Raw genomic sequence first — 27,620 nt, forward strand, 5'->3', positions numbered from 1 at the left:
GATGAAGAAGTAGTGATGGGAGAGGATTCAGATAAACACAAAGAAATAGAACCCCCCATGTATTCTAGCACGGTTTGTGCCGGGGTGTAAAGATGGATGTTTTTTGTCAGTTCCCATTTTTTTAACCGTATTGGGAAAGGCATTAAGAAAATGTGCCGAGAGGAGCTGGTTACGTTGATAGCGCTATTTTGGTAACTGCATTTTTTTTTTAATTACTTGCATGTCAAAATATTTTGAATTTTGGACTAGCAAAAGAGTGAGAGCCCTGATGGGGGGACATGTCATCGGCTGTGTAATTCAGAGATCGGATGTCAGTTGCTACCGGTTTAGATTTTATGGCTTTTGGTTTGAGGGTAAATCAGCCCATTAAAACCTGCTGCTGTGGAATTTGGAAGGGAGAGTCGTTGCTGAAAACCCTGATGGTTTTTGACAGCCGGGTGTTTACCTCTGGGTCTGCATTTGGGCGAGCCGACTGCTTTATGGCATTGCCTTCCTTTGCGCGAGTACTATGGAAAGATTTCCCTGAAGGCTGTTGGGTTTTTTGGAAGCAGAAGGTGCGAGGTGGCCAGCAGCGTGACGGTGACGGTGTCCTCGCCCGGAGTGAGTGGCGGCTGAAGCCGGAGTGTGGCGGGAGGACGTCTCCGTTGCCCTGCTTAGGCTGACACTGGAAACTTCATTTTTGGCACTTTCAGAGATAGCATCTTCGTGTTTCCTCTTCAGCTGTCTCCTCTCTGCTTTACTTTTTTTTTCTCTCTTTTTTTCCTGTGTCTCACCTCTGTTCCTTCCCCTCCCCGCCCCTCACGGTTTGGGGTGCGTTGAGGCTGCACCCACTGGAGGGCGCAGACACCCTTCCCTCCTCGGGGGCACCCCGACCCCCAGCCTGCGGGGGGGCGGAGGGAGGAAAGGCCGTATCTTGCTGTAATTTATTAACCCGCAGCTTTTACCATGCGGCGTTAGGGTTCTTTTCTGTCACACTTTGTACGAAGCAGGAGGTTGCAGATCGCACTGTGATACTCAGAGGTACTGAGAAGGTGCTTGCATGCTTAGGGGTGCTAGATCAGAATCCGGGGGGGGTTGGTTTGTTTGTTTAGGGATGTTGGTTTAGAATCCAGCAGAAATTTGGAATGCTTCAAATGATTTAAACACTAGCAATTTTTATTTGATTTGCCTTTGCTGTAACCAGGAGCAAAATTAGGTGTGCTAGTCTTTGTTGCTAGCTGCTAGTTTGTAGCTTTTGGGTGGGTTGCCTGGAGGTTTCTTAAATCTCAGTGGTGAAATGTTTGGGCTGTGGCAGGAGGCTTCGCTCTGTGTGAAATGCCGTATGAAAAGAAGTGCAACATTGTCATGGAAAAAGATGAAGACACATTAGGTTGGCGCACTCCTGCTGCACAGTGCTTGGGAAACCTCCCGTGCCGGAGCAGGGTTCTGTTTGTAAAGCCTCGGGGAGGATCTTGTCTTGCACTCATTGCATCTATTTCAATGAGGTTTTATTTTTTTTTTAAATCGGTATTCTGCCTAATGCAAACTGAGCTACATCTCAGTGGCTTCCAGCCAAGGTCTGTGGGCTGGGTGTTTCCAAAGAGACTCCGGGATACCAACCTTTCAGCAGGCTGCTGTGCTTCACGGACAGTGATGCTCCCAGGATTTTCATCAATGCACCTCAAGATTTGGCAGCAACCCGCTATTATTTTAACTTTACCCCTTCTGGGTTTTCTAATGCCTGATAGTTTTACCCCAATGGGCAACAAGGCAATGCCCCAATAGCGATGATGCCAGTTCAGTTCTAGAGGAGTCTGTGCAGGCTTTTAATCATGCTGGGCAAATGACTCTGAAAAGATTATGCTGATTTGTTTCTTTTAAATTTAACCATATTACAACACATAAAAATGGATGGGAAAGCCAGGGTAGTTAAAGACTTTTGCAAGTAATGCTTATTTGATTAGTCATACTAATAAATTGTAGATTGTTTAAGAAGTGCAGCTTTGAATAGATTACCCAGTAGGATTAGTGCCTTTGACTTCTTCTCATCACTAACTTAATTTATGTGACCAGAATGGATCAGAGTTATAGTTTTTAAATTAGTCCTGAGTCCAGTCCTCTTAAGTGTTTCTGTACACAGACCTCAAGTTTATTGTACTGTCACTGGGGGGAGGGCTGCTTGCAGGATTGAGTTCTTGGCATTTGGAAGAAAAATGTGAGGATGAAAATGCAGTGATTGAATATTTGTTGAATTTCTTCCATGCATGTGTATTCACTTGAATCCTCAGCTGTTGCAGTGCCATGGATTTAATTGATTCATGCTAGCTGAGTATCATCCCAAGACATGTAAATCTCTTTAAATTGCTTACAGGGTAGCTAATATTGATGTAGAATGTGGTAGAAATTAAGTGAAACTGCCACTCTTCATTGTCCTTTTTCCCCAAAAAACTGCCATTGGAAGGGCTAGCATGCAGCCAGTGCTGGTATCCTACAGCATCTTTTGTGTTTATATCAGTCCTTCTCTTTGTATTCTCAACATGTTTAGATTTACACCAACACAAAGCCGCTCAGTGCTGCCCCTAAACCCCGCTCCAAGAGCATCCATCCACCAAACCCACGGGGTGGTGGAAGGGGAGCGTGAATCAAATCCCCATCCTACCCGTGAGCGCTGGGCTGTTGTGACCCGCGGGCTGTCGGGAAGACTCGTGCATTGCAGCAGTTACTGGGTTTCCTGTTGCGGTTGTTGTCACCCAGCACAGTCACAGCCTCGCAGAACTTCATGGCTGCCTGACCTGGGCTTGAACACAGTCAGCGCTGGAGCGCTGGTGTGGAAAACACAACAGTTACACTGTGCCAAAAGGCAGCAGGAGCGCCCGGCTTTGGGGTGTTGGGGTTTGTAGGCTGCCCATAGGTAGGAGAGAAACTCGTACGTTGAGGCACGGGGTTATCAGTGAGCTGAAATGTAGTTAAGAGTTCTTCCCTTTTTGCTTCAGATCACGTGGCGTTTGCATTTTATTTCACTGCTGCAATGTAATTTCTTTGCTCTTGAGATGGACATAGTAAAATTCTCTGTCATGTTTTACATAGAATGAAACAGATGAGAAATGATTTCCTGTTTCAGCACTGGTAATGCGTTCAGTGTCTTTATGTTCTTCAAAATATAAGTTAATACTGGTGAAATTCAGAGAACACTATGCATAATAACATGGAAACATGTCTGACTTATCTTGCTAGACCCATATTTTTTCCTTTAAAATATTTTTTTGCCTTTTCTTTTTCTCCTCTTTTTTTTTTTCCCCCAAACAGGAAGAGAAAATCCATTCGGGAGAGCCTCTTCTTCATGTAAGTGTTATTTATCCTTGTTTATGAAACTACAAAAGGGTTATAAAACTCATTAAAACATTCAACTACTGAAAAATTTCCCATCTGTTCATAGAAACCAAGTATAGCGCATGTAAAAATAGGCTGTAGCTATACAGTAATAATGCTCAGCAACTGTTACCTTAAATCTAGTTCAGTTCTTCTGTGCATATTACTGCAGAATTTAGAAACCATTGCAAAGCACTTTGCAGACCTTTAAGCAGCATGCCTGCAAAGTTGGCGTGTAAATCCTCAGGGATGGTATTAAAGTGGTTTGCCCAAAGCAGGGGAGACCCATAAGTGAGAGCTCATTTTAGCCCCCCAGAGTCCCTGAACCCCAAACCCTGTGACAAGACTCAGCTTCTCCGCCTTGGATCCTCCAAAATCCAAGTACTGCCTATAGAGCAGTTTGTTTGCGTGCATGTTTACTAGCGTGTGCATGTATACGTGTGGGTAAGAGAGAGTGTGTATACGTGTAGTTGGCCTCAAATAACCTATAGGTATTTCAGGCCTTTTTCTACAACCTATGGTAATAGCCATTAAAATAAGAGTAACCGCCAGCACCATTGGTGAATACTGGTGCAAATGTTTTGTGAAAGCATTTGGCTGCAGACTGAGTGCTCGGTCTGGGTGAGCCCAGTGCACTGTTTGTTCTTCATGGGACCAAGAAAGCTGCATGTCATAAAAATACATCAGTTTTTTCCATAGTATCCAGTGACCTGGTTTACTTGCAGATCCTCAGATCTGAAAACTCTCGAGTAGCATAGGAAGCTCTGCTTTGGGATTTCTTCCTAGTAAACAAAACTGATGAAATGTTATAAGGGGCTGCGTATATGAAGACTCTTGTTGCCTCAATGCAAAATTAGCTTAGCAAGGAACACAACTGCATTGTTCCCAATGCAGAGCCCGCTTTGCGTAACTTCCAAGCATGACCTGCCCACGAGCGCTCACCTCGGCCTCATCTCACATAAGTCAACTTTTTTTGTTCTTTTTTTTTAAAAAATAACCTATATCTCAGAATTGCAGCGCTCTCATTATGCTTGCGTAGCAGCTGCTGGTTAATATGTAGCAAAACGCCGTGTGGTAACAAATGTTTGTTTCTTTTATTTAGTTTTTTTCCTTTGCTATTGTTGAACTGGAATGTTAGTTCAGCTTGTAGATAAAAGCGGCTTGCGCAAGGTGCCCCGGTAGACCATGGTTTCTGTGGCTTGTACGGTAGTTCTGTAGGCAACCGTGTTCTGCTCTTCCTCTCCCCTGCGCTTCCCTTCATCTTCCTCATAAGGACAGGGGTGGGCTTGGGGACAGACGGGGACCTCGCAGCCCTTTCCATCCCATAAAGCATCTATGGGGGGGTTTTCCTGAGCCCATAGCCAGTCGAGCATCTGTTGAAAACACTCTTTATTTGTGTTGTGTTGCTAGCAGAGACGTTGTAAGATGCTTTATTTAATAGCTTTAAACCACAAGTGTTCTTTGGCTGGTTTTATGAATAGCATAAGACAGGCTTTCCAAAAAGGTCAGTAGTAAGTGAAGAATACCCCGCAAAGGATTAAAGAATCGTCCTTCCCTGCAGCTGGAATCTGAGCTGAGATTAACTTAATATTTGTATCTTTGAGAAGGTACATCATCATTTTTTTTAAAGGTGATGGAGAAGGAAAAATTCCAGAAGGCTTTTAATTATGACCATTTTCAACATTTGTAGCACATTATTATTTCATTCTAGCGAAGGAAATTAAACTGCTTGAAAAGCCTGTGAAGCATATGCTTCCCGGAGATTTTAAATGGGAAATAGTGCAACAAAACTCCCAAAACTCCCAAATAGAGCAGAATGCAAACAGACAAATGCTACAGCAGTGACTGTATGGTGTCTGAAAACCGCAGAATAAGCACGCAGCGCAGCCCTGAGAGTCTTGTCTGGAGATTTCAGTATCACAAATAATCAGGAGCTTCCTAAGTCTGATATATTTACTCCAAAATTAATGAGTAATGAGAAGTTTGTGGTCCAGAGGCCATTTGCGGTGCAGCCTCCCATCTACTGCTGTGGCTTTTCAACAGCTAACGGCAAGCTTGGAGCATCAGAGCCTCATCCTTCTGGTTCTGTGCATGAAATATTACGACTTTGACTCCATAACTCTGTTTGTGGCGGTCTGCACATTGGCTCCCCTTGGCTTCTTCAGCTGGCTGAGTTTCCAAAAGAGTTAATCTCCAGGGATGGGAATGGCGAGGCTATAGTGAAATGGCAGGATGGTGAAGCATCCAGGACAGGGACCTCTCCCTCACCCTCTTCAGAGGGGTTGACTCCTGTGGCGGTGAATACTTGGTGGGTTTTAACCCCTCAGGACTGTGACTTGGACCAGCCACCGTGACAGGAGGTGACCACTTTGAGGAAGGCCTCTTTGTGACAGTAACCAGCCATATGTAGTCATAGTGATAAGAAAGGGACCATCTTATTGTAGTCACTTTGTGACAAATACTACCACAATTCATTACTTTCCATCAGTGCCTCATCCTATGGAGGAATCACCACTGCCCATCTACATTGAGGAGGGGACAGAAGTCCCGATTGGTGAGTGCAGTTGGGATGGGATATGTTTAAGGGGGGTGTGAAATGGTACTTGGGTTTTATATTCCTCACGTTTGCATATACCCATTTGTCACTGAAAACTATAAGGCCTGTTGCAAATGTTTGGGGATTTTTCTTTTCTTAATGCAACTGTATTGGAGAGGTCCTGAGGATTGTTAAATACTGCTAATCTTGGGTTTCATCTAATCATAAATCAAAGTACATAATTTATGCAGTGACATTGAAAGCTTCCGGGCACGATCTCTTAACACAAGGCTGGGGAAGACCATGGCTGTCACAAGAGGTAGTTCCCACTTCAGCCTTTGACCTCAGTGTTGGGATACTCAGAATGATCTGCCGGTTGGGTCAGCGGTCTTTGGCCTTCTGACACTGCCCGGCACCCAGCACTCACATCGCGCACACCACTGGGGGGCCAGAAGAGAGTTGGGGAGGTTTGCCAGTACCTGCATTGCACATCAGAGTGCTCTGCTGTGGGGCTGTTGTCACTACAGGCATATGTAGGTTTGGGTGGGTTTGGTGGTTGGTTGGTTGGTTTGGTTTGGTGGGGTTTTTTTGGGGGTTTTCTTTTGGTTTGTTTTTTTTTGGGGGGTTGTTTCATTTTGTTTTCTAAATAGAAGAGCAGTCTTTCAGGTAACCCATGAAGAAAGAGACAAAAAAAAAATCAGTAAGTTGTTTTGGGGTGATCTGTTTGGACTGTAGAAAGCTGTGACAGCAGCATTTCCCAGAGCCCCTTCTTCACCCTGTTCTTGGTTACACATACTAAGTGTGCCTTGGCTACCACCTTGGGAGCCTGCCCTGTTGAGCAGATGTGGCTCTTCAAATAACTTTTTCTTATTATACAGCCTGAATTTTTCCATTCCTAAATTCAAGAAATTGATTCTCGTCCTACTGTCTTCTGAGCTACATTAATTCCCTTCCTCTGCACACAGTACCCTGAAGGCATTTGTAGCTGGATCTCAGCCCAGGAGTCTTCTGATTTATAGACCATATTAATTTAGCTCTCTTATTTGTTCCTTAGATCATTTTTATTGTCCTTATTGGTACTTCCTTTAATTTTTCTATCTCTTTTCTAATTTGTAGAGGCTTGAACAGCTCATACAATATCCACTGTGGTTGTTTTAACGTAGCATTATGCTTTAGATTTCCATATCATCCCTTCATATGTACACATTCAGAAATAGCATAGCTTTTGACCCTTCTCGTGCATCACTCAGTAGCATCACACAGAGGAACTGTATTACCTGGCTAATCTTACCTGCAATCACCTTTAAGTTTTTCTTGTATTCACGGCTTTGCTCGCTGCGCCTCAGGCAATGTCACTGCTCTCCTGAGATGCAGGGCTTTATATTAATACTTCCTAGCACTAAATCCCCATCTCAATGCATGCCACTTATTATTTTACCCAGGAGTTATTCAAGACAGTATGCCTATGTATTTTAATGCCCGGGGATTTTATCATTTATGTATAAGTTGTTACTGTTTTATCATATACAGAGGAAAGAAGTACTTACAGTTTTATATTTTGATACCTAGCGCAACTGTTTTCTGCACATCACTCCAGACTCCTTTCCCATCTCCGTCAGTCCAGTTTGCATACCTCCCCTAACCTTTCCTTCCTCTAGTTATAAAAGTTCATAATGTAAAAACCGACAGGTTTAGCCTTCTCCTTGTCTTCATTTTGTACCTTTTCTCATTACACAGTCAGTGTATTGTTGCTGCATCCCTTCTGTGCAGGGCACAGTGTGGTCCTTCCCCCAGCAGATCATCTTTTCCTCACCTCTTCTGGGGTTGCAGTCAGCTGAACATCAGCTGCACATCAGTCCTCTCTTGTAGAACCATTAAGGCTGAGTTCTGTCCTGGTCCCTTGTGTTTCATCTTTCCCATTGCACTGAGGAACCCTGAGCTGCTGGGATGGTGGTACCTGCACCAAGAAAAATACTGGAAGGCTGATGAATCACAAAACTGGCCAAACAAACAAAACAAAATACCCAACCTATGAGTGAAAAGCTTTTTAGAGGATGTTTGTTCAGTGCTGTTGTGAAGCACGTTTGTTGGGTCAGGCTCTGAAACGCAGCAGTAGATGGGAAACGGCCAAATTGGGTTGGGGAGGGCGTCGTGTTTACTCATTTTAAATGAGTATCTGGCCTGTCGGTACAGCAAGCTGTGGTTGAGGGGGAGTGCGTGGAAAAAGTAAATGATGCAGACATGGGAGCAAACCACAAGCTCTGAATTTGGTATTTGAGTGGCTGACATGGGTCAGGGCTTTTAGAGCAGTTGGATGCAGTATAAATTGTCGAGCTAGGAAGTCAGCCGCAAAATTCTGATTTGGGTCCGGCTCTCAGTTTTGTTCCTACTTTCCGTTGAGCTCACCAGTGTGATCCAGATCCAGGGTACCCATTTGCACCTGTAATAGAACGGAATAGGACTAAAAATAAGTCCTGCCTGAGTTTATATTGGGCAAGAATAACACACGGTGTAGTTGTTAAAACAATTCAGCACAACCATCATTTACTTTTAAAGGGTGTTTGGAGAACTTAGATTATTTCCTCATCTAAAACACATTTTGGATAGTATACTGTGGTGGCCCAAGCCTGACTGGGGCTGGTAAATTGTTTTATAGCTTCTCTATTTATTAAGAAAAAAATGGAGAAATCAGTAGGTTTCTTTCAGAGCCTAAATTTAACAACACTAATTATTTCAAGCAATTTAAAAAGGAACATAAATCTCACTTATTTATTACAGCTGCTTCATGAAAACAGCAGCTACAAATAATACCCTATAATGAAAATCCAGCTAACACTGTTATGAATTAACCAAAAACAGAGTGAGCATATGGGATCTGGACAAAGGCAGCGTTTCCTTCTCTGAAGGAGAATCTTTGCATTGAGGAGAAGGTGGTTATTACCTTAATACCGGTTTTATTTCCTTGGGCAAAATGAAGACTTTGACATTTCTGCATAGATGAATATGATTTTTAATTGGAAAAAGGTCTGAGCTTTACTTAATTTTGATGTACTTTTGCACTTTCTTGAGTACGTTCCTAGAGGAAGGTAGGTGGGCGAGATGCAACAAACATGTTAATAAATCAAAGATATTTCTGGGGAGATGAAGAATATTTTGTGAGCATTAGCAAAGAATCTGCAGAATAACGATGAAAGAGCACAGGACACCCTGGCAGTCTCGATTCAGGCACAGTTTCAACTGCCTTCCACACAATTAAACAGTTCAGGAGATTCAAGGTGAGGAAACAGGCAGAGCGGGTTGTTACTCACCGTTGCCATTCAAGCTAAAGTCATGGCCATATTCCCCAATCACCATTTGGAACCTGTTGTGTTAAGCACTGCAGAAAACACCTGAGGCTACACAGTCCAAATTTACATTTTATAAAGCAAAAACTCAGGAACAAAAGATTTATATTGCCAGTCATTGTATTTGGCCCATACAGAACACAACCGAGGGAGTAATTGCCTCCTTGGGGACTGGGGAGCAACAGAGCTGTAGCCTGCGATGTTTATGTTTTTCCTTGCAAGTCATGTTTTGAGACATTAGTGTTGTTTAATACTTGCAAAATTAGCTGCAAATACATACAAATTCAGGGTCTAATTCTCAACTGATTTGCACCAGTGTAGCTTTGTCGATTGCAGTAACATTTCTATTGCTTTATCATTGTGTAAACAGCCAGAGCCACTTTATCAGGAATCGATCCTGGTGACCTTGAGACCTGAGGCACTTTTGTACCTCTGAGTCCCTACATGGGCAAAATCCCCATGGTCCACTTGTCTTACTGATCCAGTTCTGGTTATAGTAGCACTGGGTTCAGTGGACTTGTGTCACGTGTATACCAGTGTTAGGTAGACCTTGCCTATACAGGGCTTTTTTCCCCCATTAAACCATCTTGGTGTGATGGAAAGCTCCATTAGTATGCTGAAGCCATATTCTCTAGGCGATACTCACAAGTCATGGTGTAGCCCAGGCTCATTTGAGTGATCTTGATTATGGGAGATTGAGTGATCTTGATTACTCTCCCAGGCTGGGGGAGTATTCGGCATCTTAGGGAGAGCTGGCTCTGTGTCTCTGCTAGGAGTTTGCCTTCCCTCGTTAGGGAAGAAAAGCATTTCTGTCATAAGGCACATCAGGGTTTGCTTTTTCATGAGGTGCTGGCACACGGAAAGCTTGATTTTTGCCAGGCACCGAGTGCCTTGTGCAAGGTATTGAGTGCCCTCCTATCCTTTGCAGCCAAAAAGGAGTTGATTGCTCTTGGCATCAGGCGAATCTGGACCCAGAAGACCACAGGTAGTATTTGCCAATTATTTATGTGCTTTTGCATGCCAGAGGTTGTCTGAATTGATTTCCCTAGCATACCAGAGATTTCAGGTGTTAATGACACTTGTGTGCCACTAAAAACGTTATTTTGGTTTTTTTTAAATAATAATCTAGTAATAAGCATGACATTCATTGCATTGCCGTGGGGAAATTAAAAGCCCCCCAAATTATCTACAGTCCAAGTAACTTAGCTCTTCAGAGCTATTGCAAATGTGTGAGTTATACCCTGAATGAGCACCATATGCCCATTTATTGTGGCACCGTGAGTCACAGGACCCATTGTGGAAAGCAATAATTGCTTGGCATGCATTGTAACATTCAGCGGGGTTTTTTTGTTTGGTTTTCTTGGAGGAATGAATATGTTTTTACTCTCACAATAAAATGAGTATTGTCTGATATGCTGCCACCAGGGACTGTTGCTTATTTTGTGCTTAACCTGGAGCTCCCATTTTTCACTCACCGCACACACCCTCTGCATCTTTTCCTTTCCAACTGCACATGCGCTCTGCATGCTGTATCAGAACATGAAGACTGAGCCTTCCATTCGCTAGTGTCTTGTCATTTTGTGTTAATCCTCCCTTCCCTTTTCTTCCTCATCTTCTGTCTTTATCTAGTACGGAAATTTAGATTGGTTATGAGGGAAAACTGTTCACCCTGAAAGGAGTGAAACAATGGGACAGGTTGCACAGAGATTGTACGGTCGCCACTCTTGGAGGTTTTCAGGGCTTGACCAGATAAGGCCATCAGCACCCCAGTCTCATTTTGATGCTGGCCCTTCTTTGGGCAAGAGGCTGTGCTACATGACCTCCAGAAGTCCCTTCTAACCTAAATTATGTTATGGATCTGTTTAATGCCCAGTTCCTGTCCTGAATTCAGCCATGATGCCATGGGTGTCATTGACTCCCCACTGCTCATTGGAGTCACTCTCATTCACACCAGCATAGAACAGGAGTGACCTCCCGAAGGTCAATGAAGTTACAGTGGTTTTACTCACTTAGGATCAACATAAAGATGTAAGTGGTAAACTCAGATGAGGTTGGTAGATGAAATTTGGGTATCTCTGAAATTAGCTGGAATTTTTACCAGGATTTCACTTGAGATCTCTTATCAAAGAGATGCATAATTATATCAGGATAATAAATATTTAAAAAATAAAGATCACTCTTTTTCCCTCTTCAGTCACAAATCCTATTGTCTAGCATCCTGGAAGAGAGCTTTGGGCTATTTAGGATGTAGCGAGTCACCGCGTGCCCCGCGCAGCCGCGACGTGCTGGTTTCCTCATGTGGCTGTAACCATGGGAGGGAGTTAATGCTGCTCAGAGCATCTGCTCAGCTCGGCGCCTCCCAGCCCCGCAGCCGCCCGCCAAACAGCTTCGGATACACAGAGACACGGCCGCAAGCTCCAGAGAGTCGCACGTTTTCTATGGGGTGGCCCATATGCTAGTCAAAAAACACCCTTTGTCATTAGTGTAATTGTGCCGAGAGAAAGCAAAACGACACTCGGATTCACCGTGTCAGTCTAGGGAGTTTTCAGCTGTTATAGAGAAGAGGGGAGAAAACAAACCATAAAACCAACACACCAAAATATGCCACTCCCGATTGATAGGAAAAAGAAAGACAGGAATGATTTTATAGGGTTGCTCTTTCAAGTCTGCCAAGATAAGGCGATTTTTCTCCGTATCTCTCCGTTATCAGCAAAAAGTATATTGCTGATGCGAACACCTTCCCATCAGCCTCTGTCAAAAGTCAGTTTTACAAATGGGGCTACCATAGTGGATTGAAGAAAGACTAAATACGAGCAACCAAAACCCTTCTGTTGTTACACAAGGTAGAATCCTAAAATCCATCTTTAACAGGGCAGATTTACTTTCGTATCCTTTTTCTAGTGATTTTTTTCTAGTGATTTCTAGTGATTGCTGCCCTCCCTCTTCTGTAACCACTCTTTCCTCATACAGATGGAGAGGGTTGCTCTTTCAGGGAATATGGTAGCAGAAGATACTATTGCCTAGGAGAGCTGAAGGTCCCTTCTGCTCACTCTTCCTGCAGTACACAAGCTATAGATTATAAGTCAAATTTAGCAGACAGGATGATATTCACATGATGAATTTAGAGCGATACGTCTGACTTTGAATCACCTGGGTTTCTGCTTCTGCAAAACTATCTGAAGTTCATGTAGCTCGCTTCACCTGCTTACAAAATCCAGAGAAGTAAACCAAAGAAAGTTCTCTTGCTTTCTGCCATTTGTTTACATATGGAGTGCTTTTATGGCTATTTCAGCTGTTTGTCATGAGCTCATCATTTATGGTGGAACTGCAAACAGTTTCCCACCTGTCTGTAATAAGCTTTTGCACACACATACACACACACAAAATCATGAAAAACTATTGTAGTCATGATGAGAACAGCTTTAAATATTAAAAGTTAATGTGCCACATTGGCATCTAGTGTAAGCATGTTCGTTTAAATGAAATTTCATTAAGAAGTAATTTGTCATCACCTGTTCAGCTTTATGAACTGCATCTCCGAACCGGTCAACAGGAGTAGGTTAAGTTTACGGTAGTCAAGCTGGGACTGTAAAAGCAACCTGCAATGAAAACCATCAGCTGGTGTTTGCTTGAAAAGATAAGAGATGGAGGAAAATACTCCGGCTGTTCATAGAATGTCGTGCTCTATTTGGGGATGCTTACCTGCAACAGCCAACAGAAAAGCAAGTACCTGTAGCGTGCGTGATTGACGCTGGTGTAAAGGCAGGACTGCAGATACTTGTTTCTTTTCTTGGAGTCAGCCTTGCTCTTAGGAAATCCCCTTCGAAGGCAGCGACTCCGGGGTGAATTCAGTGGGGCTTTTTTGTCCGAGCAGTGTGTGGGATCATGGTTTTGTTTGTGCTTGGTGTGTGCTCTGCACTTTGCAGAGCGCGGTATGCAGAAGCGGTTTATACCTTAGTTTCCTTGGAGAAGCGAAGTATTTGTTCTGGTGCTGTTTGATTTTCATATCTCTCGACATAAAAATGAGCGCAGCTCTCCGTATATGAAGCTGATGTCAGAGATCTGTGGTGAAAGCGAACCGACTGGGAATTGAGCTGAATCATGCGATGTATAAAAGCACGTTGGTTTAATGGTCGGTACCAAAGGTTTTACTCCCCATTCAGACCTTCAAAACAGATGGGTAGTGATTAAAAAATTTGTGACTTTTGATCAAGTAATGCCCATTGAGAGGCCTGTAGGCCATAGCGTTATTCCTTCTGAAACACCATCCAGGAGCCCAGCGGGCGGCTCTGGCCATGGAAGCTCAGAGGACAGAGCTGCAGCTGCAACCTGAGCCAAGGCTGTTCTGGGATTTAACAAAAATACCCGTGTCCAGCCGTGCAAGCCAGCACCTGGCACCAGCTGCATGAAAGCAAATGAATACCATAGTGTCTACACAGCCTCGCTTTTTGTGTGCGGGTCTGAAAGTCTATAGTTTACCAGCCTGTCTTGTAAAGTTGCGCTCTCCGTGAGCTTGTTCATCAACTTTGCCACTTCTTCTTTTAGCAAATCCTCTGCAGAACCCCCCAAGCACCCCCCGGTGCTCTGTTTTGCTATCAGTAGTTTCAATTTCATTTCCTGTGTGAAACTTCATAGGCTTAAGATTTCTGTTCCATTATTTTTTTTCGTGAAGGAAAGAAAACAACAGCAGTAAATTGAACCTCAGGGTGCTTAGGAAATCTCTGGCAGGTGAAGGTGTGCGGGCAGGGGTGCCCCGGGCGAGCGCCGTGGTCGCCCGAATGCCGTGGTTTGGCAGAGAAGATCGTTGCCCCACCTTAGCTCCACATCTTAAAATCCTACAGCTCATTTCCATCACTGAGTCACATTTTTGCTGGTAATTACTGCCAGCATAGAGAAGTCAAGACCGAAATGAAAAGTAACTCGCTCTATCATTAAGGTTTAGAGCTCGTGGCTCTGTCCTCAGGGCTTTGCAACCTCAGATTTACAGCACTGTAATGGGGCTAACGCTGCTGATGGTGTGCATGTAATAGCTGTTTTCCTGGTACAAGTTGGGCTGTTTTCCACCCACGCTGCCCTTGCACAACTCTTCCTTCCATTGATGTATTCTAGAAACAAAAAAATATCAGGTGTTCTGCAAACGGGGCATGGAAACAAAGAAGAAGAAAGGATTGCTCTCCTCCCCCGATGGTGCTGGGATCTAGATTTGTGGCAATAAGGTACCGTATGACGTGTTTGAACAGCTGCCACAGGTGGGACAGAAATCCGTCCTCAGTTATTGTTTAAGATGAATGGATAGAGGCAATATAAACACAACTCCGGCTTTGCGTGGAGGTGGCCCGGGCAGGTAGAGCAACAGTCTGGTTACAAAGGTGATCAAAGCCATTAGTGAGTATGGAAAACTGCTTGTTTTTCCAGAAGCACATAATCTTATATATATATATGGTTTTTACTTAGTTGGAAAACAAACTGAAAAAGTACAGTAATCTTCAGTTACGAGAAAATTTAAGGCTAAATTAAGAATTACTTGAAAAAACAGATGAAGCTGGAATGATTTGCCCGCAAGAAAAAATTACCTTGAAATAATGAATTTGTGCATTTTATTGCACATTTGCTTCAGTAAATGGCTACTTTATTGTTTCTCTTCCCTGCACCGCTCAGTTATCATAGCACGGAGAGTACTGTGTGACGTTAACATCTTGTAAGTGCCTTGCAGATGTGTCACATAAAATCAATACGTTATTAATCACATGCAAAAAATCCAATAGGCACAGTGCACACCACTGACTATTCAAGTTCGTAAGCTTTGTGGGCTTTCAGGCTTTTGCTCTTTTTTTATAGCAGGATGAGAGACGTCCCTTATAGATTTTGATGTGGTTTTTTTATGGCAGTAGGACTAGTTTAATCAACACCAAGACTTACTAGAGAATTGTTATTCACTCAACAGCAGACTTTCAGAACCAAAAACAAAATCTGAACGTGCTTGTTCCTTTAGTCAAAAGTTGTATAACTGCATGATATGAGGTGGTTGAGGAGTTGAGGATGTGCACAGTTTGTTGAATCTTCAACAATGCGCATTTCGCTTGGAAAGCCGTCACCTTTCCCAGGCACTTGTATATGCTCCTGCATTTTGTTAAGGGCTCGTTCTTACAGACAAGAGCCTCGAGAGGTGGTGTCACCCTCTGAATTAATGGTTCCTCGCCTTCACAACGGGCGGGCTGGTTCAGCATGGCAGCGTGTGGGGAAGGCAGCGGGAGCTGGTGCTGTTGGCAGTCAGGAGGCCGTTAGCCACAACACCTGGAGGCATTAAATTAGGTCAGCAGTTGGCTTCACGTGGACAAAACCAAGTATTAACTGGATGTTCTCCCGTACATAATTACCAGGAATGAGCAGTTTCCATTCGTTCTCCCTGCCAACCGTTGTTTTCACACTCTCCTTCCCTGTGGACCTCTTTACAAGAGTCGCCCTTGGGCTTCCCTCTTTGAGAAGGGACCAGAGCAGGGGAACCACAGCTCTCCCGTACAGGACACTTGGTTTCTCGGGATCCAGGAGACACTGTGCCCGCAGAGGATTTTGGTAGGATGGAGTTGTGACCGTCGTGGTGCAGTGTGCCATCCTCTGCTTCACTGCATCCCGCACTCTTCCTCACTGATGGCTCTGGGGACCAGGGCTGCCCTGGACCATCTCCATGGGGAGTCAGGCTCCGTCCCCCTGAGGCTGGGAAGCATCGTCTTCACTTCAGCCCCTGTGTTTAGGGTCAGGGTCATGCTCCCTCTGAAACCCACTGGGGTTTGTGGATATTCATTCTCCTCCTTCCCACCGCACACAATGGGAAAGGAGTTTTTAATTTCCTCCTGTTCTGGGTTTAGTTGTAGCTGCTTTGTCCTCTGACATAAATAAGTAGAACAAAATGAGCATCTAGAGTATTACGTGACTGCAGAGTTTCTGCTGCTGAAATCTGAGCAAAGATGCAGGATTTTATAACAGCCCCGTGCTGTGACATGGTACCTATTTGAAGAGCATGAATGGAAACACCAGTGAGAAAAAAGCATATGGGGAAAAAAAGATACCTTTTGTCCAGAGCACAAGCGATGAAAAAGAAATTGCATTAAGCCCAGGGCATTCCTTTCCAAATAGACTTCAGATTTATAAAGGGCTGCATTTTGCTCCTAGAAGTTCAGTAGCAGGTTTTCCAGTCAATTGTAGAAGACTGAAAAAAAGCATAGTAATGAAAGAAAGGGAAAAGAGGTGAGAAGGGAGATGGGTAAAGTTGGAGGGAAAACTGAGAAAGAAGGACAAGTGGGTAGATCTTTAAATAACTACCTATACCCAAGGAAAAGTAACAACAACAACAAAAAAGAGGAGTCTGTTAGAAACAAAGAGAACAGTGAGATGTAGTTCAGGGAATTTTTAGAGGCATTTTTAAGAAGAGAGGCAATATGTGCAATAAAGGGAGCAGTATTATTTTTCAGAAAATGTAAGTATCTTGTTCAATGAAGCAGAAAGAACTTGGATGTGAGTTAAAGACGATAAATGAAGTCAGGTGCTCTTTGGATACTCGGTGTGGCCTCGAGGGCTGCCAAACATAAAGGCTTTTTCTTCTGCAGATCAGAAAGACTTGCGCTAAAGCCCTAAGTTTGATCAAGGGGCTGTTTATTTTAATAATGTATTGATTGGCTTAACCACAGTGCTCCGGGAGGGAGGGAAAGCTGTCAACATCAAGAATTACAGCTTTCAAAGTTCCAAGTAATCCTAGGAAATGAGCCAAACATAATAAATGCAGTTTTATTTGGGACCTGATCCTACTACTGTTGAAATCAATAGCAGCTTTTCCATTGCTCTCAATGGGAGTGAAAGCTGCTTAATTGAAGAGCAGCTCTGATCCAGCAATCAGGGCAGCTAATTTTGAAATATTCATGAATATAAAATAATAAAAATGTCAGAAATGTTCAACCCACAAATAGATTGGCAGATCTAGGGAAGTTCAATTTTTTTTGAGGGAGGTTGGCTTCGATTTTCAAGATACAAAAGGGAAAAATGGCAGAAAAATCGGGCAGATGGCAATACCTAAAGAGGCAGTGAGCTGAAGTAGGGTTAGGAAAATTAACTGTGTGATAAACAGATGACTTTCAAAAGCCATTGAGACAGGAGAGAAGAAGAGAGCACTGAGAAGCTTGTGATATACAACCTACACAGGTTAAGCATAGTAGAAAAGGGTCCTTGGAAGCAAAAGCAGTGGTGGTGCACACCGCGCTGCAGCACTAGTCCATAAAATCAGCAGTGCAGCTGTACAGTGGTTTCTCAGGCGGCATTCCCACCAAGGTCAGAGATGTTCTTGAGTGTGTGCTTTTGCTTTTAGTTTTCTAACAGAAGAAGGAGCTAGAAAGCAAATGTTTAGTTATGATTATAACTACAAATTCAGTATATCACATCCCTATTCCAAGTTTATATGCATTGACCAAAAAAGACATAGCTCCTTTGCGGTGGTTTCTGATCCTCAGATGCAAGGCATACATTTTAGCATGCATAAATATTTACAAATGCATGTTTGTGTGTACAGATGGACTTCGATTTTTGTGTTTCCATCAGCATTTGGAAAAACATCGTTTTGAAGACTTGATTTTTTTTTAAAGATTATGAAGTGAGGCAGCATCCACAATGAATTTGTCTTCAGGGCTCTTTCTGGAAGGTGTCACCTTGTGCTGGTCGCCTGTCTCTGGCTGTAAGAAGCTTGGGGCGGATCATTGCTGCAATCCCAAAGCAGAAGTTGAGCAGTGTATTTTCAGATGTCTAATCCAGGGGTTCAGCCATAATGTGAGTTGTGTCTTTTCTGACAACAAGCAGGTCCTGGCCATGCTGGTGGCCTTCTCCCATCTGCATCTCTCACCGTCTGATCCCTCTCGCCAGTGCCTCCCTCTTCCCCTACCCCTCATTTTTGTGCATGTTACAAGGGATTACATTTCAATGCCAGTGTTTTTTAAAGGGTATGGGTTATCCGAGGTGCAGGCTGTACGTACAAGGACACGGTAGCTGCAGTCCAGTCGATGGCCCAGGCCAGGCTGGCTGTCAAAGCGCTCTGCTCATGGCTCATCTTTTGGTATTTTCAGCTGTGCACCAAACACTAATCAGTCACGGGGGGCAATGAGAGAGCTTGGGTTATTGCAGGGCTGGTTCACATGAGGAGATCGGTGCACCAGGCTCAAGGGGTAGATGCGTGATTCTCCTGCAGAAGGATGGGAGCCCTCAAGGTGCTCTGGTGGTACCAGGGAGCAGATGCTGGAGAAATGCAAAGCGCCTGCGCTTGCTCCCTTGTTCTGCTTTTCCACATTTTGCCAGCATTGATTTGACAATCGATAACTTCATCCTCAGTTAATTAGGATTTGTACTAATGTGTGGGAGAGCACATCCTGGGCCTGGCTCAGCGCGGATCCTTTCTCCCGTTGCTTTGGGATCAGGCTCTGGCCGTTTGGCTGGACTCAGCACTGTAAACGGCAGCCTTGACTGCTGCTTTTTATTTATCTGTATTAAGTTCATCAGATGAAGCCAGAGCTTCCTGGGGCCATCCGAAGCTTCCTGGAGGGGGTACTCTCACAGGGAGATGTGGCTCCTGGAAGGCAGACGTGTGTCTCCGGGAGGCAGACATGTACCTCAGACTTGGATGGTTCCTTTTGGACTGTGTGGTTGTAAGAGCATTTTCTTACAATACATTTCCTTGGGGGAATCAGATGGACTTAGATCTCGGATACCATCCCCACTAAGTGATACAGTAAAAATAACCTATTATTCTCTGGTTCTGACCTGGGCGGTGACAACATATTGTTTCAGCATCTCTGTCAGACTATTTCCCTTAAGAGCCATTTTAACCTCACCCAGTGGGACATAACTGAAGGAAATGAAACTCCAGCCCCATTAAGGAAAAAGACAATGCCTTTCACTAAACAAACTTGATTTTCTTGGCTTTTCTTCGCCAAGGAGAATCGCCCGTACCCCCCACCCTTGCAGCCTTTGTAGACAGTTCCTGTAATTGGGAATGGCTGGGTGGACACCAATGGTTGGCAGCGAAGGGGGATAAATCTGACATCCCTTGAACGTGACACAGGCTGGGACCGCAGTCCCAGGTGGCCGCTTAGCGTCAATTCCTATGGTATTGGTCAACGGTACGTGCCTGCCAGCCACAGCTGCCGGCCCTCGAAACACAATTGGGATTTTAACAAGACTAGATAAGATATATGCAGAAAGACTGGGCTGCTACTGGTGTGTGCAGGTGCTGGGTGGGTACTGGACCATGCCCCACCAGCTGGAGCTGGTGACTTGCAGCACAGTCGTGGTGGTCCATCTCCTGGCTCCCATACGGTGAAACAACCACCCAAAAAATAAGCGTGACCTTGAAGATTTGTCATTTGCGGGCTAAGGCAAAGATCACAGTCCATCTTCACGCTCCAGCTAAGGCTGAAACAAAGTTTACACTCGGTAATTAGGTTTTCAAACGTGGCCATTAATTTGGGGTGTCTTCAGACAAACTAGAGATCCCTTTTTAAAACACAGCCGCACACAGTTACAAAGTAGGAGGCTGAAAAGATGCCATTTCACATTGTGTGGGAGTAATTAGGACAAACCACAGGGTGGTCACTCTGTCCCAGGGTCACTTTGGGTTTACAGAACGCAATCAGCTGGTCAGGCTTGCGAATTCTGGGTAGAACTGACTAACACCTGGGTCAAAGTAAATCTGCAGGCAAGAAGATTAGAGCTGGCAGAAAAATGAAGAGCTCTGTGTCGCAAAATGGAAATAGATTGTAAAACAGATTGCACTGGAAGATTGTTTTCATCTTGGAGGTGGCTAATGTCCATAGGTCCCCTCAGTTTTTTGACATAAAGGTTGCCTGTGTGCCCAGTGTTCTGTTTTGGAGCATTCCCAGTAACAATCCCCATGGGGAGCAGTTAAGCTCCTATTTCAAACTTTAATCCTGCAGGGCTCTGTAAATCTATATATCTCTGTGCCCTCTTAAGCAGGTTTATGGCTGTCCCTGTTCACTGAAAAATTGTCTGGAAAACAAGAGCGTTCCCTAAACACTAGGTGTGAGTTAGCTCTGTCTTTGCATGTTTTCTCCCTCTGTTGATGAGTATTTCAGTGACCCCTGTGAAGAACAGCTTCCATGAGAGACAGTCCAAATGCCCTCCATTCCTCAGCCCAGAATAGCCTGTTGCCTGATGGTTATGACATTCTCCTGCAAGATGAAAGATAGGGATTCAGGCAGCACAAACAGCAAAAGAAGGTGAAATGGGGCTTTCTCCGTGCCCGGTTGCTGTTGCAATGAGAACAGGGCATCAGCCACCTTGTAGGAACCTCTGAGAAGATAAGTGGTTGGACCTACATACATTTTTTTTGCTGCCTCAAGAGATTATGTCAGGGGATGATGCAGAGTGGTACCTGTTTGGGGCTTGGAATGAGATCGTAGAATCATTGAATGGTTGGACAAGGGGTGATGGCTTTAAACTGAAAAAGGGTAGATTCACATTAGATATATGGAAGAACTTCTTCCCCATGAGGGTGGTGAGGCCCTGGAACAGGCTGCCCAGAGCAGCTGTGAATGCCCCATCCTTGGAATTGTCCAAGGCCAGGTTGGATGGGGCTTTCAGCAACCTGGGCTAGGGGAAGGTGTCCCTGCCTGTGGCAAGGGAGATGAAACTAGATGATCTTTAAGGTCCCTTCCAACCCAAACCATTCTATGATTACCTTTCTCCTTCTATGAGCTCTCTCTGCTGTTGACCAGGAGGCATTGCAGTTGCTCATATCCATGCAGTCAGCAGTAGCCTTTTTTAAAAACCAGTAGAAAGTCATAAAGATTAGCATTGTGAAGATTAAAGTCCCTTCTTAGATCATGGCCTGATAGGTGACTGCTGTCGCAATAACTCCTTTGCAAAGGCCGCCGATATGTCAGTGTGGCAAATATCGAGCTGCTGTGGTTTGCAGAAGTGTTAGCCTTCTGAAACTTTCCGTGGTGGGTGGAAAGATTTACAGGTATGGTGATGCATATCTATCTAAAAAATCATATTCGGATTAAAAACTTCCTGCAGAGCTAATGTCAGCTCAGGTTTCAGGTCACTGCCACAAGCTAAATCAGGTTAGAGATCAAAACCAGCAGGCAGGTACAAGGGAGGCTGGCGGCTATCAAACGAGATAATCCGTAGCATGGTTTCTTTATGACCGTGCAATGACAAGTATAAGCAGGGAATGGTGTGGTCTGGAATAAACTTGCTGGTTTGCCTGGTTCTGGTGAAAAATTTCACCTGCTTTTCAGTATCAAAACACTATGTGAAAGTAACTGGTCAGATCCAGCTAAAGTCACCCAGGTTATGTGGGGAGTGAACTGGCCTCATGTGCCTGAGGTCTAAGTTAACATAAAGAATAAAAGATAATCCAGAACTGTTTTCATTGGGAAATCTGGGATTAAAAGGCACTTCTTAGAGTAATTATTTCTGTTATTATTTTTACACCATCTATGATTTTTGAACATCATAGATTATATGTATAAATGTTAAAACCAGCTATGCTTTAACATAATTTGGGTTTTGTATCAGGTGACTCATGCCACTGACTTTTTCATTCACTAAGGAGCCGTTGTTCTTGGCAAAGTGCTTGATTGCATAGGTGTGTATAAGACAATAATTGAATATAAGGGCTTATTTTTGTCCCTTTATTGATCCCAAGGGAGAACAGTGCAGTTGTGAAAATGGAATAAGCTGAAAAGATTCCTTCAGTTCCTGCAGGCTGATTAGGACAAATGACTTTCCATTCCAGTTTTTATGAATGTATAGTTTTCTGAAAGCTTTACGGTACATGAGGGAAAGGAAATCGCAGGCAATAAATGACACAGGATGGTTCAGGTTATTGGGAAATAGAGGAATGGGTTTTATCTGGAAGGGTGAGATTTACTGTTGGGCTGTATTTCACTTAAATGTTTGAGAAGGAATCAGATGCAGTGATTTGTTCCTTATTATGGGCATGGAAGCAGCGGGAGACACTTGCTCGGTAGCACCATTTACCGCTGCAGGGTATGGTCTTTATACAGCTTTTGTCTGCAGCCAGCACATAGGCAGTGGTGACAAACCTTTGCTGTCCCCTACACTGTATTGGGTACAAAGAGGTGACCACAGAGTCCAGGGATGGTTTGTCTCTCGTGGTCAGTGAAGGCAGCAGATGTATTTTCCCAACTCAGCTTGATAAACAGCACTGTTTTTTATGGAACTGAGCTTGGTTAAACAGTGCTAGATAGCTCTACCAGTAAAGACTCTTTAATAAACCCAGTGTATTTTCTTTTTTTTTTTTCTTTTTCTATGTAGAAAGCAGAAATATGGCGACAAAGGAAAAGCTTCAGTGCTTGAAGGATTTCCACAAGGACATCCTCAAACCTTCCCCCGGCAAGAGCCCGGGGACACGGCCCGAGGATGAGGCAGAAGGAAAGCCGCCCCAGCGCGAGAAGTGGGCGAGCAAGATCGACTTTCTGCTCTCCGTGGCTGGTGGATTTATTGGTTTAGGCAACGTCTGGCGGTTTCCGTATCTCTGCTACAAGAACGGCGGAGGTGAGTGTTTCTTTATTGTGTCTGCCCCACGCTTGCTATCTCTCAGTGCCTTCATCCCATTTTGAAAAAGAATAATCACACGTCTGTGTTCCGCCTTCTTCACCAGTGTTTGGGATAGATTGTTTTATTGCTTAATAGTTTTTGTTAAAAGTTAATTGTGGAAAAACAACAGCAATTTAAAATTTTACACTACTGAACCTTTCCTGCTCTTTTACTTCTGCTACGATTCAGCCTGAGTTCTAGCCAAAAGTTATGCTATTAGTATAGACCAGTAGGATTTCAGACCGTATCAGAATAGGAGCGTTCTGAGCCCTGTGAAACTGTTATGTGCATAACCCCATTGTTATTGCAGATTTTCACTTTAAAAAGGTAAGAAAATGCCCTTTCCAGCCTCACATACCAATTCCGCTTACAGAGCTTGAATATGAGCGAGAATACCCCAGAATCAAATGATTGTATACTGATACCAACATATCAAATATATTTATTTGTTTATATATGTGTTAATGTTTTTAGACTATCCTGTGTTTTAAACTCACTCCATCTCAATTTTGTACTATTATATTTTCTCAACAGGTGCATTTCTTATACCTTATTTCATTTTCCTGTTTGGGGGAGGTCTTCCCGTATTTTTCCTGGAGGTGGTGCTAGGACAGTATACCTCTGAAGGTGGAATTACATGCTGGGAAAAGATCTGCCCTATTTTCACTGGTTAGTACATCTTGTTGTGCTTTACTGCTTAAAGACACCTCTGTAAACCATACACAGCAACACTATTCCCCTCATGTCCATTAATTCAGCTATTTGCTGTAGTAATTGAGGGTATGATATTGGTTCCTGGAAAGGCAGAAGTCAGAGAGTCTGAAGGACAAAGTAAGGTATTGATTTTGATGTTATCGCCTTGTTAACTGGCAGAACTGCTGATAAGCAAGAAAGAAATTGCATATTATGCCTTAAAAAGGCAATTGAATGTTTTGTTCACAGGTATCAGAGAAAGTGCTATTTTGCAAGGCCTTTTACATGACCTTAGTGAAAGCATCTTCAAAACATTATTCTGTTCTGGAAATCAAACTCCTTCTGCCATGTGAAAGCTTATTGTGGGCATCATCCCTCTGTTACTGATACAGCCACAACCTGGACGGCACTTTGTGGTCGGATTCAGGAACAGGACTTTTGTCGTAACTGAGCGGTCCTGGCAAACAGGCCTATTGGTCTGGTGTTATTCAAGGGCCTTGGCCAGCAAATGAAGAATCACCCACCACTCACATGAGTTATATGAATTATGTGAACGCCGCTCTGCAAGTTACCTAGAATGAAAAATCAAAGACAGGTTAGAAAAACTCCTGGGGATGTCTATTATCTATAGATTACCCTCTACAGCCAGACAGCACAGGCAGAATTGTTTGCAATAATTACACTGAACAGAGCGGCACTCTTCAAATCCCTTTTGGAAAGGGTGGGCACTTCACGCTGAGGTGTCTCCAGCTCTGTCACTTGTCAGGCATCTCTGTCCCCTTAAGTCACCCCAGGCAGAAGTGAGGACTCACACTCCCACCTGGTACTTGGAATGCTACAGAATTGGATATAATTGTGCTGCTTTAGCTCCATTTTCTCAACTCCTCTTCCCACTTTTATGAAGCCTTTTTTTGAGGAGGAAGGAATGTTCCGTGTTTAAATACCGATCTCTCAGGCATCCATAGTGAGAAATTGTAGCTCTAATAGTATGAGTAGCTGCATATCCTGAATGAAATGCAGCTGTACAGAATAAATAGCACTTGCTCTCGTTGTTTTCACCTGGCATAAAATTAATGTCTGGTGGTAAAAAATATTGTTGCAATAAGATTTGTTACTATAAAATTTGAGGCAGGTATCCCAGGTGCTGGGGAAGCTGTCAGGGCAATGTTAGAGGGAACCTCACAGGCTTTTTGTCCTCTTGTAAGAGACTGCTCTAAGTTTTTAAAGGAAATATCTTATTTTCCCTGTTATTCCTAAATGGCAAACTTTGTAAGCTTTTTGGAGCTAGAAGGTTTTCAGTAAAGAGGATTTTCTAAGAGTCCTTTCATTTTTTATTTAAAGAAATAGGGACTGCTGCTGACTTAAGAAGTAGTATGAACCTACCATTGGAGCTGAAGTGCCGAGCTAGGAGAGAGATACGAGACTCAGGAGCACAGTTGTGATAATTAGTTAAAACCTCCCCTGGAACAGCATTCTGCCACCTCCTGAAGTTGTCCAGGACTCACTCTTATCTGCCCGTGACCCCACTTCTAAAAACAAACAGGGAACATTTTTAATAGTCAAATATTGATAGCAGAGTTAAACATTGATCTAATTAACCGTAACAGCTACAAATATCATGTTTCCTTTGCACAAGTGAAATTGGGGCAGAAACAGCAGCTTTCGTGTTGATAGCTCTGGAATTTTCCTTTTTAATTCGTGCAAGAACTGTCTTCTTTTCTTTCTTCTTTTGTTTGTTTGCACATGGGCTGGGCTGAGCCGGTCGCTGGAGCTGGCTTGAGGGACAGTGTGGGGAGGATGAGGTTGCCCAAGAAGTGGGGTGGTTTAGCTCCAGAGTAAGCAAAGCATGATCACAGTATCACAGTATGATGCCTTGACTTCCTGCTAATAAAACCTGAAATAGCCAGGTTAGTGTTAAATTGGGTAGGCACCCTTCAGACCTCCCCTGCATTGTCAGCAAACCATAGGCAGGAGCTCAGCCCTGAGTGCCATTGCCAGTCAGAGGTGGGGGCAGGTCTGTGCTTATGTGTGATTGAGTTGAGCGTCCAACAGTTTGCAGTAGAGCAGGATACCAGTCCGTGATGCATCAGGAACAGCACCAGCTCCATGAGATCACAAGGCACCCGAGCAAGAAGCATCTGTCACCTCTGCATGTATTTCTTTCCTATCGCCAGGAATTGGTTATGCTTCCATAGTGATTGTGTCCCTTCTGAACGTGTACTACATCGTGATCCTGGCCTGGGGGCTCTACTACCTGTTCCAGTCGTTCCAGAGCGTCCTGCCCTGGGCACACTGCCACCAGAAGTGGAACACGCCGACCTGCGTGGAAGACACTCTCAGGAAGAACAAGACGCTCTGGATATCACTGAATGCCACTAACTTCACCTCTCCTGTCACGGAGTTTTGGGAGTAAGTATCCCCGCTTTGTGGTGCCTTCAGGGTGCTTCATTGGTGTGCCAGAGGTCAGATTTTATGGTAGCCCCGCGGGGAATGTTAAACAGGAAAACTGGATGTCATTTCTTTGACTGGTGTTTGCTACTGTCCTGAGACAGACTGGCTGTGGAGGAAGGTGTTAGATGTATGACCACGTTCATTCTAGAGCATACAGGGAGCCCGAAAAGCCCAGTGTAATGTCTGTTTTGGCAGAAAACTTGTTTCATTCTAGGTTGGGATTCTCTAAATGCAGCATGAGAACAGAAACAAACCACTTCAGATGCCCTGATAACATGGATTTACAACAGCAAAAGTGACAAATCACCCCTGTTGCGGTTGCCTTTCCCTCTTCCCCAACTGCTAGCGTTTGCAGCACACGGTGTGAAGCTGTAGAACATCTCTTATCTATCTGACAACGAAGCGAGGCATTCATCTCGGCAATAAAACTGACAAAGGTGTTGAATATTGTCCCGTACTGTAGGTTTCTCGGGTCATCATTGTTACCTCATTTTTCTCTGTAACTCTGAGGAAACTCTGTTTTGCCAGATGCCTGGATTTCATCAGGCCTAAGCTTCTTATTCCCATTTCTGTTATTTTTCAAGTTTTAAATTACATTGCATAACCTGATTTCTGAAAGGGCATGACCTCAAATCTCTGTGTGTTTGTATAGGTGTCAAAAGAGCAGCAGAGGAAGACACCCGTAGGGAAATTTAAATCCAAAGGATCTACAAATAGCTTAGAAATATTTGTTTTATTTTGTTTTGTTTTGGCTTGCTCAGATGGTCATTTAAGAGCAGAATTATTTTCTGACCCAGCTTGGCTTTTTCAGTGTGTTTAAAGTCTAGTTTGGTCCCCTGGTCAACTTGTACCTACTTCTCTATTTTTAAAAAGAGGCGTCAGCCAATAGCCCCAGCAGGAATGGTGTTCATGCTGAAGATATTTGGCATGCATCAGGTTTAGAAAAAAATACTCTTATGAACTGTGCTAAAACTTGCAACACAAGAGCCAAAATACAAAGGGCAGGCTGGATCTTGGACGAGCAGTTTGTCGAGAGGCACTGGTGACTGGTGCGAGAGACGGGGTGCAGGCTGCAAGAGCAGCTGTTTTCACCGTGCCATGAGCCCCGCTTTTCCTCATTGAGCCACAGATCCGTTCCCAGGTAACTCCCTCCCTTATAAATAAAGAGGGAGTTGGAAACATCTGTTAAATTATACCTTTGGGTATTTTAGGAAAGCTTGGAGGCAAATTCCAGTGGACGAGGAAGCAGCTCTCACTCCTCTGGGCTGTCCCACAATAACTTTGGGACTGATGGCCTTGAATCCAAATGAGTGACTGGCTTGGTAGGATGTTCCGAGGTCTCCTCAAGGCCTCCTAAAGAAGCAGGGGTCCACAGTGCTGCCCCAGAAATAAAGTTATTCTCCCAGCACTGTGTTCATCTTTAATTTTGTGCAGTAATTTTGCTCACAGGTCCTCTTGTACCTGATGGCCACCATGGGCTTAGGAGCCTCCTGATATGGCCATGGGCTTGTCCTACTGCCCCAGAAGCTTCTACTCCTGTAACACACAGATTTATGGGCCAGATTGTCTCCCTGGGACCCCAAGTGGCACATCCACTTCAACAGGCTGAAGATACCACAGCAGAAGGA

At 44.0% G+C, this 27,620-nt stretch overlaps 1 protein-coding gene across 12 annotated transcripts in view; it reads left to right on the forward strand.

Moving 5' to 3' along the window:
- The window catches only part of SLC6A6 (solute carrier family 6 member 6), a 57,409-nt gene that overhangs the window by 1,235 nt on the left and 28,554 nt on the right, over positions 1-27,620 (forward strand). For 3 of the 12 annotated variants that reach the window (XM_065845432.2, XM_071812941.1, XM_071812942.1), the window contains exons 2-5: positions 3,286-3,321; positions 22,567-22,806; positions 23,383-23,517; positions 25,716-25,950. In XM_065845432.2, the coding sequence (XP_065701504.1) occupies positions 22,578-22,806; positions 23,383-23,517; positions 25,716-25,950 (599 nt within the window). In that variant the 5' untranslated portion in view covers positions 3,286-3,321; positions 22,567-22,577. Of the gene's footprint in view, positions 1-975; positions 1,021-3,285; positions 3,322-5,836; positions 5,903-10,156; positions 10,214-22,566; positions 22,807-23,382; positions 23,518-25,715; positions 25,951-27,620 lie in introns of those variants that run through there. The other 9 variants (XM_065845429.2, XM_071812936.1, XM_065845430.2 and 6 more) reach the window with 7 other exon arrangements.

Source organism: Patagioenas fasciata, chromosome 10, assembly GCF_037038585.1.
Source record: "Patagioenas fasciata isolate bPatFas1 chromosome 10, bPatFas1.hap1, whole genome shotgun sequence".
Classification (NCBI taxonomy): Eukaryota; Metazoa; Chordata; class Aves; order Columbiformes; family Columbidae; genus Patagioenas; species Patagioenas fasciata.